The sequence below is a fragment of the Acanthopagrus latus genome, chromosome 1, assembly GCF_904848185.1.
Source record: "Acanthopagrus latus isolate v.2019 chromosome 1, fAcaLat1.1, whole genome shotgun sequence".
Lineage (NCBI taxonomy): Eukaryota > Metazoa > Chordata > Actinopteri > Spariformes > Sparidae > Acanthopagrus > Acanthopagrus latus.
In genome coordinates this window covers 14,753,772-14,771,416 of record NC_051039.1, presented here as the reverse complement: position 1 = coordinate 14,771,416, position 17,645 = coordinate 14,753,772, and the positions used below count along the sequence as shown (strand labels likewise).

General features: G+C 42.2%; 2 protein-coding genes across 5 annotated transcripts in view; one reads left to right on the top strand and one right to left on the bottom strand.

Moving 5' to 3' along the window:
* Positions 1-9: 9 nt before the first annotated feature.
* ncapg (non-SMC condensin I complex, subunit G) lies at positions 10-12,830 on the bottom strand. The gene is made up of 22 exons (XM_037116624.1): positions 12,697-12,830; positions 12,273-12,385; positions 11,255-11,503; positions 10,568-10,796; positions 10,021-10,166; positions 9,788-9,872; positions 9,110-9,302; positions 8,862-9,011; positions 6,916-7,056; positions 6,715-6,838; positions 6,332-6,421; positions 5,016-5,204; positions 4,770-4,880; positions 4,023-4,142; positions 3,447-3,683; positions 3,141-3,322; positions 2,862-3,027; positions 2,447-2,614; positions 954-1,077; positions 632-679; positions 430-499; positions 10-324 (listed from the first exon to the last, which is right to left on the bottom strand). Exons 2-22 carry the CDS (start codon positions 12,378-12,380, stop codon positions 198-200), a joined length of 3,057 nt encoding a protein of 1,018 aa, XP_036972519.1. The 5' UTR covers positions 12,381-12,385; positions 12,697-12,830; the 3' UTR covers positions 10-197.
* Positions 12,831-15,820: 2,990 nt separating this feature from the next.
* The window catches only part of fam184b (family with sequence similarity 184 member B), a 29,143-nt gene continuing 27,318 nt past the window's right edge, over positions 15,821-17,645 (top strand). For 3 of the 4 annotated variants that reach the window (XM_037102744.1, XM_037102736.1, XM_037102725.1), the window contains exon 1: positions 15,821-16,500. In XM_037102744.1, the coding sequence (XP_036958639.1) occupies positions 16,351-16,500 (150 nt within the window). In that variant the 5' untranslated portion in view covers positions 15,821-16,350. The remainder of the gene's footprint in view (positions 16,501-17,645) is intronic. The other variant, XM_037102731.1, reaches the window with a different exon arrangement.

Genomic DNA, 17,645 nt, shown 5'->3' with positions numbered 1-17,645 from the left:
AAACCAGGACACACTTTGACATATATATTTCACTTTAATGATTAAAATGACAGAACTTCAAACAAAGCTGCAAAGGAAATATGACAAGATACAAAGAGGGGACATCAGGTATAGTAAAAGAAAAGTATCTGAATAGTATTAGACTGGAGCCAACTAGTTAAGAATCAGTTTTGCATCAAGTGTTCATAACCCAACTTTTACGACACATTGGCCTCCTGGTTAATGAGGGTGTTGAGGTCCAACTTCGTCTTCTCTAGAGCTGCAGTCTTGGCTCTCCGTGACGGACGCACCACAGGAACTGACTCTGGAACATTTTCTCCATCACTATAGCCAAAAGAAAAAGCAGCAAAAAAACTCAAATGTGAGAGGAGTAAATGGTGATGGTACTGAAGCATATGTTATACACAGGTGTAAACTGACAACACTCACCTCTCCTCTGATGACTCTGACCTCCTGCTCGGCTTTCTGCCCCCTTTGGCAGTGCAGACTTTCCTCTGACCTGTGCACACACACAAAACACACTCAGATTGCTGAGTCAATTTGTCGACTCAGGTAGACAAGAGTAGCTCTAAAAATATATTGGCAATATGAACAACTGCAGTTTTAGATGAGTAAACAGAACCTGCAGTACCTCTTTTAGCTCTCTTGGCAGATTTAGATGGATCGTCTGCTGCAGCCTCTGTGGAAGCATGGCACAGAAATTCACAATTTCATAGTTTCTCTGTTAGCTCTATTTTTGTTTTGACAGACACCAAATAGGATGCAGTACATCATTTTTAATCCACTTAGCAACATTCAGGTAATGAGACATAATCCTTTTACGGGAGGAGTTGTGACAAATGTGTAGAGTAAATCCATTAAGACACAGGCGCTGAGCAGGTAATGTGTTATGAATGCACACTAGGATGTCAGGTGGCCTTTTATATAGGCTGTCACTGGGTTTGAAAGTTTACCATCTGCATTGACATCCAAGGGCTGGAGCGCACTCGCGCTGAGAAGCTCGGCCTGTTCTTTGGAGTCCAACAGCTGATAAACCATCTTCTCCAGAGCACGGAGACAGACACGATCCTTCACCACCTGTAGAAAATGAGGACAGAAAGACAAGAAATGTAAATGGGAAACACTCGAGAGGCAGATCTATAGATGCATGTAAGAGTGTATTTTTTTTGTTCTTAGACGCACTAGTGAGGTTGTTTCTATAAAGAATGGCAATCTGTGGTCCTGTCGGTCTCCCACTTCGGTCCAGACTGAAATATCTCAACAATGGTTTGATGGATTGCAAAGAAATTTTGTGGACATTCATGAGCCCATTCATGAATGCGGCTGACTGTGGTGATCCTGACGTCCTCTGTAGTGTCACAGTCAAATTCACATTTGTGGTTTGGAGTGAAATGTCTGAACTACTATTTGATGGATTCTTATTGAAATATGGTGCATTCATCTTACTGAGAGGGACACAACCCTTAAGCAAGGATTGGAATAAGTTTGGCAATTCCTTAACTTTTCATACTATAACTTATTCTGTAAATAGTTCTCTTACACAATCTGAGGCTCAATTATGAGGTGGTTGTGAAAATAGTTTCCCACTAAATAATCCGAGCAACCCGTATCAATAGTGCTGTTCTAGTGAATCCTAATGAATTGGCATTAATTTAGATTCCCTTATCCTTGACTCAAAGTCTACAGGCTTAAGATGTTAAAACATTCTGTTCTGCAACATAAATTACATAATTAAATGTCTCACAACTGAATTCCAAAGTGTTTACATGTCTTAAAAATGGTGGGTGCCCACAAGTGTCTACGTGACACTACAGAAGTTATCACAGACATTAAACGTCATCAAACCAAACAGAGAGACTCATCTACTCAGTAGTCCATCTTTACAGGCTGACTTTAGCTGCAAACTACTCTAACTTTACAACTTGCTGATTGATCAATTTCTAGAAAACGTGTTGTAATTGTGTAGTAAGAGGCTTAACGGTGGAGATGTTTAGGTCATGCGACCGCAGTGTAGTGTGCTAATAGCCTTAACATTAACTTTTTACTGCTAGCGATTTCATTTACACTGAAAAAATTACAAAAGTTGTGTTCACCTGTGAAGATTATCTTGCTGAAGAAAGCGTATGATAAACATAAACTTGAGTTCGCCACAGATCGTTTTCGGCGATATTAAAAAATCCAATTTAAAAAATGTCATCAGTTTTTGTCAAGGGAACCAGGATGAGACTAACAGCAGGGTTGGCCAACAACAATCCATAATCCCTACACCACACTGTTTCAGGCTTAAATGATCAAACTTCTGGTTGGTCACAACCAACTGCTGACTGAGACACCAACCACATCTGGCTCAAGCCCCAGTCATTTCAGAAAAAGTGTGTATGTGTGTGTGTGTGTGTGTGTGTGTGTGTGTGTGTGTGTGTGTGTGTGTGTGTGTGTGTGTGTGTACCTGTACAAGCTGCTGCAGCAGCGTCAACAGGTCTTTCCTGACAGTCTCGTCTCTGCTGAGCTCCAGGTTGCTGAGAGTCTTGGCATAGACACGCACCTCAGGGGCCGTGGGGTCCTTCAGCATCTCCCCACACATACGCACCGCCAAGTAGTCATGGACACACACCTCCTGAGGATATTTGTAAGAAGTATGGACTCAATGAATTTGTTTTTGCATCTGAGCAAAGTTTAAACAAATTTTAATCAAAACTGGAACTGAAGCATTTGAGACAATTTGCAGACTTCATCTGTGCTGAAGAAATTAATATGCGGTAGGAAAACAATATGATGGGAAGCTCAGCGCACCGATAAAAACATAACATTATTGAGGAATTTCTCAATGGAGATAACCCAGATTTATCAGCAGTGTTGCTTACCTCTGTGTTAGTCGAGGGCTTAATAAGTGCACTTGGGCGGGTCAGCTCCACAAGTAGCTCGACCACATTGTTAATATCCACCTCGGCTAGTGGAGAGGTGGCTGGGGCATTCATCAGAGTCCGAACTGTCGGCAGAAAACTCTCCTCCACGACCTCCTGGTGGACCCTGATACACACAAAGATGCGCTACTCATTAATTTATATTGCATGACTAATAACTTCGCCGAGGCAGGTAGCTGCTCTAATAACAGGAGGGTGCTCATTGTGTGCTTGTGTGACCTGCTCTCGCGGGCGTAGAGCTGGAAGAAGACGCCGAGGCAGTGCCGCAGCCGTGTGTCGTCCTCAGTGACAGGATTGTACCACAGCAGCACCAGACGGGAGAGCATCTTGGCACTGGAGATACGGCCGGTGTACATGAGTTTGGCCAGGCCCTCCGCTGTCTCCGTGCGCAGGTCAGACACCTGAACATGTTGAACACACAGATAATTCCATCAAACTGTCTTCACCTGTTTCACTAAGAAAAATACATGCATACTTTTTTTTTTTTTTTTAAATGGCATGACTTTTTCACCCTCAACTCCTCACCTCACTGTCCAGGAACTCTGAAAGCATCACAAGTATACTCTGTGCGCTGTCCTCAGGGGCATCTCCCCTCTCCTCCATCACCGGTGTGTCCTCCTCCTGTCTGTCTGGTGACTGGGAGGGCGGGGCCGTCTGACTGGCAGCCGCTTCGGAGAGCAGCTGGAAGCCAAACAGCAGCAGCAGGTCGATGATGGCCCGCAGAGCACTGATACGGATCTTCACCTCATCCAGCTGGGCAATCTGAAAATAAAATACACACACAGGCCATTTTTTTAGAAATGGTGATCTGTGGTTCGTGTGTGTGTTTTTGGGTCAGTGGACCAAAATTATAAAAATATGTCCCCCTTTTTAACCCTGGTAGTATCTAATTTGTTTGATAAGGAAAAATCTAGCTTCAGATTTGAGGATTATCTTCAGGGTGCTGTTACAAGTTAAGTTTGCTAAAAGTTTTAAATACCACAAATGAAAGTTAATTGACCACCACTGTATTGGAGCAGCAGAAATCTAAAAACCTCAGCAATTTAAATGATTACGTATTTATATTAATGAATTTTGGGTAGATAAAACACATAGGCATACCTGTAGCAGCAGGACCATGTGGTTTTTGGCAAGCTCCTTGCTGTGCAGAGTGCACGTTCCCAGACACACCACGGCCATGTTACGGACAGCAGGGTGAGCGTTTGCTATACTGGGCAGGACCTGATGGAGATGGAGAGAAGCAGCGATATCACCCAACCTCTTTAGTGACGTTGCTTCAGTCTGTGCATCTGACATGTCGTGATATATAAAAACAATAAGCAAATAATCATAGATGATTCAAAGATTTCATCAGTGGACACTGGTTGTGTCAGAATCTGCATGAACCCTCACCTCCTGTAAGATTAATGATCTCAATCTTATCATTCTTTGTTTAGTAAAGATTAAAAGACAAACTGATTATTACTGTGGATATTACCATCTTAATGCATCATATTTGCACTTCCTGTAAAGTCAGATGGACAATACATTTCAATAAACAAGATGTGCTGAATAGACACACTGCCTTCACTGGCAATAAAGGAAATTGCATGTTTAATTGCAATCACGGTTTCAATGGGAACAGTTATATTTGCATTTTAAATTTTACTGGAACAACAATGTTTTTTTTCAAGTGTTTGGCCTCGGGGTTAGATCCCAACGCTTCTCTTAATAACTATGTTGTGACACATTTTACCTGTGTCAAAAAAACTCCTTCAATTTGTATGTTGCATATGGCCAAATTGCGATTTCGATTATCTCTTGATCAGCGCTTGTGAGACACATGATGTGTGCAGTGTAGGTTCCTACCAGAGAGGACATTAAGGCGCTTATGGTGGGACCAATTCGTGTCTTGATGCTCATCTGCTTCAGCAGCTCTGCACACATCGTTAGACACCTCAGAAGAGTCTCTGGGTCATTCTGAAAAGACACAAGGGATGTTAAGCCCTTTACTTTACTTTCTGACTCCAGGAGGAAAAACCTCTGAACTATACAGGGTACATTGTATTGAATGATTGAAGATACAGCTGTGGTGCTTCCTGTGTTGTTATGCACCTTCTCAGTGCGGATGTCTTTGTCGGCCGGCTGGCTGCTCTCTGCGATTTCCTGAATGATTTGGTTCCTGCGGTTCTCGAACTCTGCAATCGAGTTCTTAATGTCTGCAGCACGGTTGAACTCCTGGGCGGTGATACAGTCCTCCAGTGTTTGTTTGGCCTCCATGATCCGCACCTTCACCTCTGCAAGCTGTGGTGGAGGTGGGGACATAAACAGAAGAGGAAAGTCATTCCTCAGGTAAAGTTCACTCCCGAGGATTCTTGCTGAGACGGAAAAGTGCACTTCCAATAACAACATCAACAACACCTGAGGCTCTGGGACAGGTTACAACCCTCTAGGGGTCGCTTCTCCTACTGAAAAAGGGAAAGACGGGGAGCAGGTGCACAAAATGGATGGTAGTTGAACACCTGGGCTAGAATCGACCTCCTCTGCAGCTGTAGGTACCTTACATCATTTCAGTGGTTGTTGATTATATGGATTGAGATTCACCTCTGAGGCTAAAAGTTGTTGTGAGCAATCCTTATGTGACTATTTGTGTTTCACTTGAAGTTAAATCAGGACTAAATAAGTGGAAGCAAAACAGATAAACAAATGGAAAACATTAGACCTGGACACACCAGGCAAAGACCAGATTGGCTTACATAATATGCACCTTCCACAGTGCATAAAAATGATTTGCCTCCAAATACCAAATGCCAGCTGGAGGAACAGAGACAAAGAGAAGTAGAAAGAGGGAATGTAAACAGAGCCCAGAATACCAGAGACGATGTAGAAATCAAAGAAAGTAAGTAAGTTTGTGGGCTGTCTCAGTTTTAGAACATGTAATCCGTTGTCCCAGCTTCTAAAACATGAATATTTTCAGGTTTCTTTACCTGTCTATGCAGAATACATTTCGGTTGTGAGTCACGAAACAAGCCACCTGAGGACGTCATCTTGGGCTTTGAGACACACTAACATAAAGATCTAAAAAATACTGAAAACCACTGTTTCCCCATCTTTTTGTTTGTGACTTTGCATGATTTCACATCTAGATCTATATAAAAGTAATGTGGAGATGTTTAACAAAAAAGGAAAATGTTGGCTAGTTCCAGGCCTAATGTAAAGCTTTCATCAGTTTAGTGCTTGGGATCTTAATACAAGACACCTGAATATCCTTTTGGAGGAATTATTCTTTCTGCAGCCTTGTAATAATTCTAACTTTTCTCTCAAATAAAAAACCTGTTAATGTGCCAATATGTGATATCATCCTCCATCCAAAAGGTAGTTGGAAAGGATCTAATGGCTCGTGGGTGCTTTCGTCTGGCAGTGTTCCCCACCTGGACCTGCTGCCGACGGCTCTCGTTCTGGTCCACCGGCTGACTGGCCTCCATGATGGGCTCCCGCACATCAGAGATGATTTCTGCCACCTGTGTAACACAAAGCCAGCTGATTCAGACACCCGCCTCTGTGGTAATGACAGCAGCACTGAATGGAAAATCTGTTTCATTTTGATCTCACACAAAAGACCTTCAGTAGCATAGGACAATTCAATGAATAATGATTTCCCCTTCTATATTGCCATTCCTGCGGAACTGTACTGACAATTTAATTTATGAAAAGACATAATTGATATGTGAGGGAAAACACACAGTTTGGATTAAATGAACATCAAGTTGGCAGCAGTGAGAGACTTCTGATTTAGGTGTAAGATGTAACTTACAGTCTGGATGCGTCTGTGGTCATCAAGAATGAGGCTGAGGAGTTTCTCAGTGAGAAGGGAAACCAGGGAGGAGGGAGTCTGTGGAAGAGCCAACATCTCCTGCAGGACGGCCAACACACGCTTTCTAAAAAACACACACAGTATCATAAGTCTGAGTAAAAATTACAGGCTCAACTACACAACTCCTCTTCTTCGTCTTACCGTCCGCCCTCCTCATTGGTGTCCAGACATCCGATGAGATGAATGAGCTGTTGGGAGATGAACTCCTTGGTCATGACCAGCTCCAGCTGGTTGAAGTCAGCCCTCTGTTCCTCTGACAGAAGAGGCACTGCCTTCAGATATCTACAACAGTCAGAGACAAGAGTCAGAGATAAACAGCTCTGAGAGCACAGTCAGATCAGATAATCCAGCTACACACCTAATAACAGCAAAGACCAAATTTAGGCTGTCGATTAATGCCAGAATCACATTGGTACAACTCAGCATAAATAACAAAAATATATTTAAATGCAAACACTGCAACAGCTTAGACATGAGCATCATCACAAGCCACAGCGACACGGCTATCAGCTTGCTATGAGGGATTTATACAAACCTGCCACTATTAAAAACAAATTAAAATGGTGTTTTATGAGCAGATTAATGTTAAGCGCGCCACTCAGTTACAGCAAATTTAATTAAGGTGCTTTTCAAACAACAGCATCACACACATTATGCAGGTGGTAAAACAGCAGAATGCTTCAACACTGATAAAATGGACAATATTTAAGCCCTGGGATTTAAAAGTAAGTATGAGGAGTTTGAATTTATGTTCTATATATGATCTGTATCTGACTTTGATCAGATCAGTTAACATATCTCGCCAGGTTAGAAGCAGTAAGTTGGCCACACAGTTACATACAGAAAGAGCTCCTCTGAGAACACCGGACCTGCCTTCAGATACCTGAGTGACAACAAGGTTGTTACGGCAACCGTATTAGCTGTGTGCAAATATTTTGAGCAATATTAAGGGATAGGTTCACAATTGTGTAAGTTGTTCTCCAAACAAGTGTCACTTGCCCATGTGATCTGTGAAACAAGGTTTTCTTCTTGTAATAATTCCTCCTGTTTTTACTGGACATTAAATATCTAGTGTAAGTTATAGGGGACAGTCCATGAATGTCTCAAACTGACTTTGGATAAAGTTATGATTATAGCAAGTAAAACCTGTTTCAGTGTTCAGGTGGTCACTTGATAGTTTTAAAGAAAATTGTGAATACATCTCTTCACTACAAGAATAAATCATTCCTTGAGCAGGTGAAACTGATAATATATTTTCTCTGCAATAGGGATCAAATACAGATTTGTAATTATTTAAGTACATTTCAGGCACTTTCAAAGTACCTAAACCAAGAAATTGACAGACTTTAATCCTTTATCATGACATCTTATTTGTTATTATAAATCTAATTTCAACATAAACTATAACCAAATTACTTTATACCATCAGTCATCAATATCTATAAAAAAAAAAATGTTATTCCTGCATACATCCATCCATCATCTGTACACATTATATGTACGCCGCTTAATCCTCTGCAGGGTCGCGGGGGGGCTGGAGCCTATCCCAGCTGACTTAGGGCGAAGGCAGGGGACACCCTGGACAGGTCGCCAGTCTATCGCAGGGCTACACATAGAGATGAACAACCACACTCTCATTCACACCTACGGACAATTTAGAATGATCAATTAACCTCAGTATGTTTTTGGACTGTGGGAGGAAGCCGGAGTACCCGGTGAAAACCCACGCTTGCACAGGGAGAACATACAAACTCCACACAGAAAGATCCCAGAAAGGTCCCAACCGGGACGCGAACCGGCGATCTTCTAGCTGTGAGGCAGCAGTGCTAGCCACTGGGCCACTGTGCAGCCCTTCCTTATTTTATTTTATTTTTTTTACCTTTGCACAGGTGTGTGTGTGTGTGTGTGTGTGTGTGTGTGTGTGTGTGTGTGTGTGTGTGTGTGTCTTTGACTCATTTGCCATCTGGTTATTTCATCTTTTCAACCAAGCATATTAGATAACGGTTCAAACTGAGCACCACATGAACTTCTACAAAGAACATCTAACAGCAATCAATCTATACTTGTAATCCAGTTTTATCTCTTACCCGGAGAGGTAGTCAGCGTAAGTGGCAGCATCCGGTAACACTTGCTCCAGCATTTCATCACCATCGTCTCCTTTGGCCTTGATGAACTCGCACAGAGCTCTCCAGTAAAGCACATTCTCACAGGAAAGTGAGTCCACTGGGATCAGCTTCCTGTTGAAAAAAAACAAAACAAAAAAACCCACAAAATCTCTCACACCAGCACATTTAATTGATTATGTCGCCTGTGAGAGACAGAGTGTGAGGTGTACCTGTTGTCGAGCTGCACTCTGTTCTGCAGAAGTTCTTCAGTGGCTGTGCCTTTGAAAATGGCTTTCAGTGTGTCGAGAGCCGTTTCTGCACAGTTCTCTACATCAAGCCTGTGGAGCATCTCTATGATGTTACCGTCCAGCCGAACCAGCCAGGCCGGCAGCAGACGAGAAGAGAGCACCTCCCTCACCGCTTCTACAACACACACACAGCCAGTCAGACATATTGAATGGGCACAATGGAATTGTAAACAATAAACAATCTAATCTGAAGAATTAGAAGTATTTGTTTTAGGAATGAAGATGTGAGTCACTATTTTAGACATTAAAAAATATATATGATGATGTGATAGCTGCTGGGGTCTGTACTAAACAAGCATGTTTTCTTAGGCAGTCTTCTGTGGCACTACAATGCTTCATTTATAAAATGGAGATGCAATTGATTTATATAAAAAAATATATATATATGATTTGCAATTTGCCACCCTAATGTTTGTAATTTTCAGAATTTCTGTTGATTTTGAAGCAAAAAACCACTGATTCATTCAATTCAAATCTGACATTATATTTTTAATATCACTGAATTCTGGACTGGTGACAACCACATATCAAGATGTTGTTGTAGGCTTGATTGTGTAAATGTAAATGTCTTGCACACAGAGGCACAGAAACCACCAGTACCAGAAGTGTCGCGGAGGCCCTGCTGCAGCAGACTAACTCTCTGTGCGATGGTCAAAGCTTTAATGTGAACTTTGTCAGCCAGAACCTGAAAGACATAACAAAAATTTGAGTTCTTTAGGAGCTGGAGAAAACAAGTGCTGAAAACAAGTAAGATCAAGACAGCAACTACATCATGTTGACGTACTTGGCATGTGTATTCATATATTTGTATCAGATCATTTGACAGTGGCTACCTGGTAGGCTAGTTTGCGGACGTTTTCTTTGATGTCTCGGGTGCGCTTGATTACTTTAGGGAGGGTGCGAGGAGACATTGCGATGCAGGAAAGAACGGCACGTCGCACCTCAGCATTTGTATCATTTTCCAGTATCAACATGTAGGCTGAACAGTAGAAAGAAAGATCATTAAACAGTTAGAGGGTCAATACAAAGGAGTAGGATACAAAAACATGCATATCAAATCAAACAAAACAAAAGCTACTTCAAAAACTGGTAATTGATTATTATACTAACGAGGCAACTGTGCCTTTACAAGAAGACAGTCGTGCTCACTGACTCACTGGTCTAGTAGATATAATGCAACAGAAAATAGATGTTTGTATTTGAACACACAAGTTTAAACAATGATGGGATGAAAGAGTAGTTTCAAAGAAATATAAGCCTATTTTCACAGCGTATTTAAAAGTTGAACAATGATAAACATATTCTTAACAGACACAAAATGTGGAGTATTTTGTGTCACTTTAAAAGAAAAAGTATGCCAGATGGAAAATGAAAACAAACCATTAATGGTTGGACAGTCAGGATCCTTTGGCTGCTGTAAGCGCGTCATGGCCAGAGCAGCCTGAATCCTCACATTAGGGAACTTGTCTGTGACACGGACCAGCATAGCTTGGTGGATGCGATCAAAGAGGTCGTCGTCGATCTGGGCATTCTCTGCCATGCTGCCCAGCAACTTGTTGATTAGCTGGCACACACGGAAACGCACTGCATGGCTGTTGGCTTTATGAGACTGAGAAGAAAGGATGGCAGAAATAATCCGAACAGTTTTGGAAAGGAAGTTGAGTGAGACAGAAGTTTGGGGGGAAAATAGCGGAAGAAGAGGAGACATGAAACAAAGGAATGGGGATGAGCAGAAGAGAAAAATGAGCCGCATACCACAGGAGAGTGTAGGAGTGAGAAACAGATGGAGTTCAACATGAAGAGAGAGGAGACAGATGGGACAGGACAAAACAAGATTAAGGCGCAGCAGAGACATCAATCACAACAGAGCTTCTCTGCACAGCGAATGTTCACCAGAGAGGTTTTTGCTGTCGAATAAATATCAAGCCTAACAGATTTCTTTAAAAAAAACCTTTACTGCAAATGATAAACATTTATGTGTCACAAAGTTGACCTGTAACCACATAGCACACACAGAACAAACAAAGTCTAATTTGCATGCACACACTTGTGTATTAATTTTTATACCTCCAACAGGAAGTTGAAGATGAAACTCAGAAATGGGTGATCATCCTCTTCATCGTCTTCTTCGTCCTCTTCCTCTCCATTCTCTTGCTTTTCCTCCTCCTCATCCGTTTTAGGTGGAGACTGGAAACTCGTGGCAAACCTTGCAACAAACTCAATGACATTTTCAACAGTAGGTTCACGCTTGTAGACAATCATGGCGTACTTCAGGTAGTGGCCAAACTCCTCATGGAACAGGGTCTTGTCCTCAAGCTGATGGAAGAGAAGGAGGATGTCATCAGTAACATGTGACAGGAAAAACAACAGTTTAGGTTTAATATAAGACAGTTTCAGCAGTGCTCCCTCACAACAGGAAAGATAACCATCCAGAACTCTCAGGTCATCTTACGGTCCTCAAATAAATAAATAAATAAATAAATAAATAAATGAATGAATGAATGAATGAATGAATGAATGAATGAATGAATGAAAAAAAAAAAAAAAACACAATGTAGCAGCACTCAGTTACTAAGCATCTCATAGGATAAGCTCCGATCAGATAAAACTTTAATAACACTGGAGGAACTTAAAGTTAGGGTCGGTTTTCATTTGGCATTTACTTTAATTAAGCTATATTTAGGGAAACATATTCAAACCCAAACCTTATTTCATATTCTTCTGTTTATTCCTTCTTGACTGCTTTTAAATCCTACTCGTGTCCTTCCACAATGCGATCCTCTTCTAATTACTATTTAAGACATACCGTGTGATGTTTCTATTGCCCCGTGGTTGAAAGTTGCTCGAAAACATAAACTAGTTTTTCCTCTCAAAGAATGATTATATTCAGTGATGTTACAATAAAAAAGATTTGCCCTACATGCACCAACATTTAGAGGAATGTGAGGCCATCCACACCAAGAAAATCTGTATTTTTTTTAACAAGACATCATACAGACATGCATTTGAACCATGAGAAAGTACGGTAAATTAAAGATAATGACTGCAGAGACAGGACAAAACTGCTTCACACAGCAGGACTTACCTTGATGTAGCGGCTCTTCAGGCTCGCCACCAGCTTTGCCTTGTTATTGTGGCCCCTCTGAGCGCGCTGAAACGCCTCTTTAATGTCTATTTCATTGTCCGCAGTCATCTTTCCTTCACACGAAACCGAGATAAAAGACAGAGTCAGTCCAACAGTAGTATAAACTTTCCCCGCAGTCACTTAAACACACTTCCAGTAACGCATTTACTGGAGGCTAACGACAGCAGCCTGCTGGTCTCTGGAGCCTCATTAGCTAAACAGCACCACCTCGACCCAACTCCCACAGAAACAAGCAGTGAGACAACGTAACCTTAGCAATGTCGTGTGGGATTAAGTTGCTTAGAGACACTTTAAATTGTCTGAACTAAAGCAGACATTCTAGTATACAGAATAATACGATTTATCATCAATTTTAAAAACGTACCTTTTCCTGTTATGTTTTCCTCTCGCAACTGCCGCCTATTTTTAAATTCAACTGCAGTGCGGTCTCGCGAGAACTGAAACGTGTATACGTAATGACGTATACGGTTTGCGTTGTCTTTGGGCCGGTTTTTGGCCCTGAGTTTAACCTGCCAGGCGGCTTTATCGATCAGGCTGATTAATGTGCTGCAAATGTTGCGGAGAAACATAACATTGATTTGTCAGTCAGCCAGTCAACAAAAAAACTAATCAGCTGTTCTGATTATTGACTAATTTATCGTGTAAGTACATTTATAACCCTGATTTTTACAACTGGAGATTTACTGACTTCATCTGTTTTTGTTTTTATTATTGTGAACACGATAGCTTTTAGGTCTGGTCACTCAAAACCAGAAAACTACTTATTTTTCGACTTTCTGACTTTTTATTTATTAAATGACCACTATGTCAAGTGAGAGATTAATTGAAACAAAAAGAAAACTGAAGACTTACTCTAGCCTGAAAATCGTATCCTGTTTTAATAACAGTTCAAATGGATTCTTTTAAGCTTTTTCATCTCTTGTTGAGTAATTATGCTTAAATATGTTCTACAATATTTTTTGGAAAACAATGTATGGTTTGCTTGAGGCTTACGGTTAGTGTTGCCTATGGGTATCAATTGAGGGAAAATCGTGCCCACTATATGAAAGCACTAAAACAGCACAGACAGCTGAGATTATATTAACAATTAGTTTAGAACACTCACATTAGACATATATTGGCTTGGGTCGGGTAATTGTGATATGTTATATTAAAGCATAGAATCAGGTAATTGTGTGGCCTAATTGTGATTGAATGAATGTAGTCAGCAATCACAATGCTGCTTATATTTCTTGTCCTATATTTGAGCCATATAGACCAGTAGTGTACAACCCATTTGTCTGTATTGTGATTTCCAAGGCAGCAGCTGCCAGGCAGCTGTGGAGCACTCACAGCAGCTCACCCATGGGAAGGGCAGGAGAAACCATTTCCACAGACATACAGGGCACCTTGTTTTATGTCAACAGAAGCCATCTATCTCTGGAAATCAATTTAATATAGAGGGTACTCCGTCAGGCTTCTGCTTTAGACCTGCGTGCCTGTGGACGTAAGATTATCTGAGAGGTGTATTATCATATCAAATATTTATGCTGGTGGAAGCAGGGGCTAAAAGTCTCTCCATTAGTCCATACACCTGCGATGTTATGAGCCAAAAAGATGTGAAAGGACAGCCTTGAGTGCTTCAGTAAATCCACGGGCACACACACTGGGTGCTCCTAAGACATCTAAATGCTTCCAAGAGAGAAACACCACCCTGTGTTAAACTGCTTAAATATTCAATCATCAAAGTTCATTATCCATTATCCTGCACTCATTTAGTACAGCCTAATATTTATAGTTCGGCACCGCTCCATCAAACACAGAGACCGATGTACACATTAAAGACTTTCAAAGTCATATAATGTACTGTACATCTTTCTGTGACAAAGGAAAGATTACACACTGGGCAAAGCAGGCGAATGCCCAGGGGCCTCAGACACCACAGAGGCCCCCAGAAGCTGCAGGTTCACAATGTACAATTTAGTTTGTGATCATTTGAGTAACAGCAAATTAGTTTGGGCAAATGCCCCGCTAAAGAACTTGTACTAAGGCTGGTCCTGCACTGTCCTGAGGCCTCAGTATACTTTCACAAAGTAGGTCAAAAGATGGGACCCTCTGCCTCCCTAATCTCTCTCCAAGAACTCAGCGTCTTTAGTCACGAACGCAATGAATCGTACAAACGGGCACCACAGCACACACTTTTGGACAGTCCCTCCTCGAAGGCATTCATGGTGTTGCACTCAGTTGGATAAATGAAAAGTGATGGAAGAATGAAAAAAGAAGTTCTCGAGAAAAGAAGTTTACGCCGTAACTCACAAAACAATGCCATTCGTGTTGTGTGTTGCCTACGATAACAGTAGTATCACCAATATACAGTATTACACTGTGGCATCAGTGTCATTTGTCATGACATGAACTGAGATGAAACTTCTTGATCACAAACACTGATTGCAACATGTCCATATGTGACATCAATGATTGAATTGCCGGAAAGCAGAAAAGATACAGTAAACAATGTCAAAATGTTAATATGAAGTTGGGCTCAATCAAAGAAGTTAACACCACAAGCAGTTATGCAGTAATGACAACTGACAAGAGGAATCTATTAAAATATATAAAATATTTACCTCTTAAATGTAGTAAAGTGGAAGAGCAAAGTAGCAGAAAATGTGAATAGTCAAGTAAAGTACAAATACCTCAAAACTGTGCTTATGTACAGCACTTGATGGACTCTGTGGAAGAGGAACCAGCCCATAAAAAGCTCATTCTAAGGTAATGAAAAAATGCCTAAATCCTACACATTGAACCTTTAACACTTGAATAAAATGTGCACAGCTGGAAAATGAACAAGGTAAAAGAATATACTGCACAACTTTTGATAAAAACTAGATTCACATTATATTTATATATATAAAAACAATAACATTCGACTCGGGGTGATACATTCACACTGTAAATATCATGTTCATTACATCTCGGAGGTTGTGCTCAGATGGAGGAGCTGCACAGACCACATTTGAAAAAGGTGGAGACTGCATCCATAAAGGCCAACGAGCCAGAGTGCTGAAAAACATGATACAAATAAAAAAAGAATAAAATAAAAGATACTTTAGTAACTAGTTATCACATGTGTATGACATTTGACTCCAAAATGTGGTGAAGTGTAAGTATAAAGTTGAGGAAAACGGAATGACTCAAGTACAAGCACCTCAAAAGGTTACTTGATTAAATGTACTCAGTTACATTCCATCACTGGACAACATGTACCTCATCAGGAGTATCCTACAGGCCCGTGGTGTGTTGCTGTTCAGTGCTGAGCTCCTATACTCAGTGCCTCGTGTTTACGGTATCTGGCTGATGGAGTAAAAAAAAAAAAAAAGAAAGAAAGAAAAAATCACACGACCGGACCCCAGAGACCCCCACCTCCCCTCTCCACCTCCTCCTCCTCCCCCCCGGTGATCGGCATTGATACAGCAGCGCCGGTAGGGGCGGGGCAGCACTGCAGCAGTGCGCCTCTCTCTCCAGCTGTCTCCGGTAATGTTCCACAGGATACACACACCCCTCTCCGCCCCTGCCGCGAGACAGGTGGTTGGACCGTACGCCTTCATCCTCGAGCGCTCCCTCTTATAATAATTTAAAAAAAAAAAAAGATCAACAACGTATCTGTGGACAGCGGGGAAGGGTCGGCTGACGCGAGCGCGTCCCCGATGGACTTCCAGCGTGTGACCTCCGCGATCACCGGGCGGATAGCGGGAGAGGGGGGCGACAACCGGAACGCACGAGGAGAGCCCCGCCGACCTACTACCAAATGTTCTCCAGCGAATCGCGCGAGCTGCTGTTCACGGGCGGGGGTCTACCGACGGAGGAATGAGATGCACGAGTAAAAAGTTGACACGATTCTGGTGGGGAATTCACATCTGAGAGAGGGAGAGAGAGAGGGAGGGAGAGAGAGAGAGAGAGGGGGAGAGAGGGAGAGGCGGCGGGATCATTTGTCACTATCCTCCCGGTCTGGAAAGTTCCCTTCGGAGGGGGGTTCATTATGGCTTCAGGCGCCGGGAAGGCTGCACAGCCCTCCGGGCCGGGCTCCGCCGTCAACGGGACTGCGGCAGAGTTCGCGAACATCGAGCAGGAGCTGTACGACTACCAGATGCACAGCAAGATGTGCAAGAAGATCGCCCAGCTCACCAAGGTAAGACCCGCCGGTGACACCGGGAGAGGCGCGCCGCCGCCGGACGCGCCGCCACTGAATGAATGCGTCTCCGGCTGATTGGATGATCTGATGGCTGCCATCGTAACATGATTATGCCGAGGAGGCGACCTGGGGATCATGTTGTGATAGATGCCTTATACCTACAGACATCAGGGCACACGTATCAAAATGCAAAACGTGATCAATTAAAGATTAACCAAAGAGTAGAAAAATGAAATGAAAAGCCCGTGTGCCAGCCGAGCACCATGTTAGAAATCATCTTCATCTCTTGGGATGATGACTGGAAAAACTTGGATCAGGGTTCATCCGTCTTCGTGACTGACACAGTGATCAGACATCAGTAGGTGTAGGCTGCAGATCCACAGCGGCTTGAGAGACAAATCTGTTAGAAGAGCAGCAATTAGGAGCGCTGTAATTATCAGCCAACTAATGGATTGTACTCGACATGCATCGATTTTGTAGCCCAGACTGTTAAATGTAAAGAAAATTAATACAAATGAATCGCACATCGCAGCCCAAAGTGATTATCATTTTTTTTTTTTGTCTTTGTCTGACCAAGAGATGGAAAATATAAACGAGACTGATCAAGTGAAAAGCAGCAGAATCCTTCACTGAAGAAGCAACATTTGTGATTGTGAAATTCAACAATTAAAAAAAAGCTTCTTTTTTTTTTTTTTTAAACAATTGCATTATTATTTTCTTTATCATCAAACCGTGTAGTGCTGTACATCTTCCTCCATCGTTGTGCAGCAGGGATGCCTGACAACTGCAGCGGCACCAGCAGCCGCTCTGCTTTTTCATACAGTAAGCGTTGCTATATGGGGATTCTCCCTCTCTATCTATCTCTGGTGCACAATAATGCTTACAGAGGCAGGGCATGACCCACAGCTTGTTGAGCTATGACAATTACTGATGACTGTGCAGTTCCACTCCTCCTCCACGGCTTCACCTCTGTGCAGCCTGTACTGTAGGTGTGTGTGTGTGTGTGTGTGTGTGTGTGTGTGCTGGATGCGATGTCCTGCTGCAGTTAGTGTGTGTGTTTGTTCTGAGAGCTTCTTCTTCGGACTCACAAACGAAGATGACACAGATGAGGGGTCAGCACTTGTGTCTGTGCTTGTTAGGGG

What these genes read in the sequence shown, in the direction of transcription:
- ncapg (XM_037116624.1), bottom strand. Translation starts at nt 12,380, where the DNA reads ATGACTGCGGACAATGAAATAGACATTAAAGAGGCGTTTCAGCGCGCT. An exon ending in TCCGCAAACTAGCCTACCAG is followed by an intron (nt 9,873 to 10,020) that starts GTAGCCACTGTC and finishes TATGTCTTTCAG; the next exon opens with GTTCTGGCTGACAAAGTTCA. An exon ending in TCAGAGTCATCAGAGGAGAG is followed by an intron (nt 325 to 429) that starts GTGAGTGTTGTC and finishes TTTTGGCTATAG; the next exon opens with TGATGGAGAAAATGTTCCAG.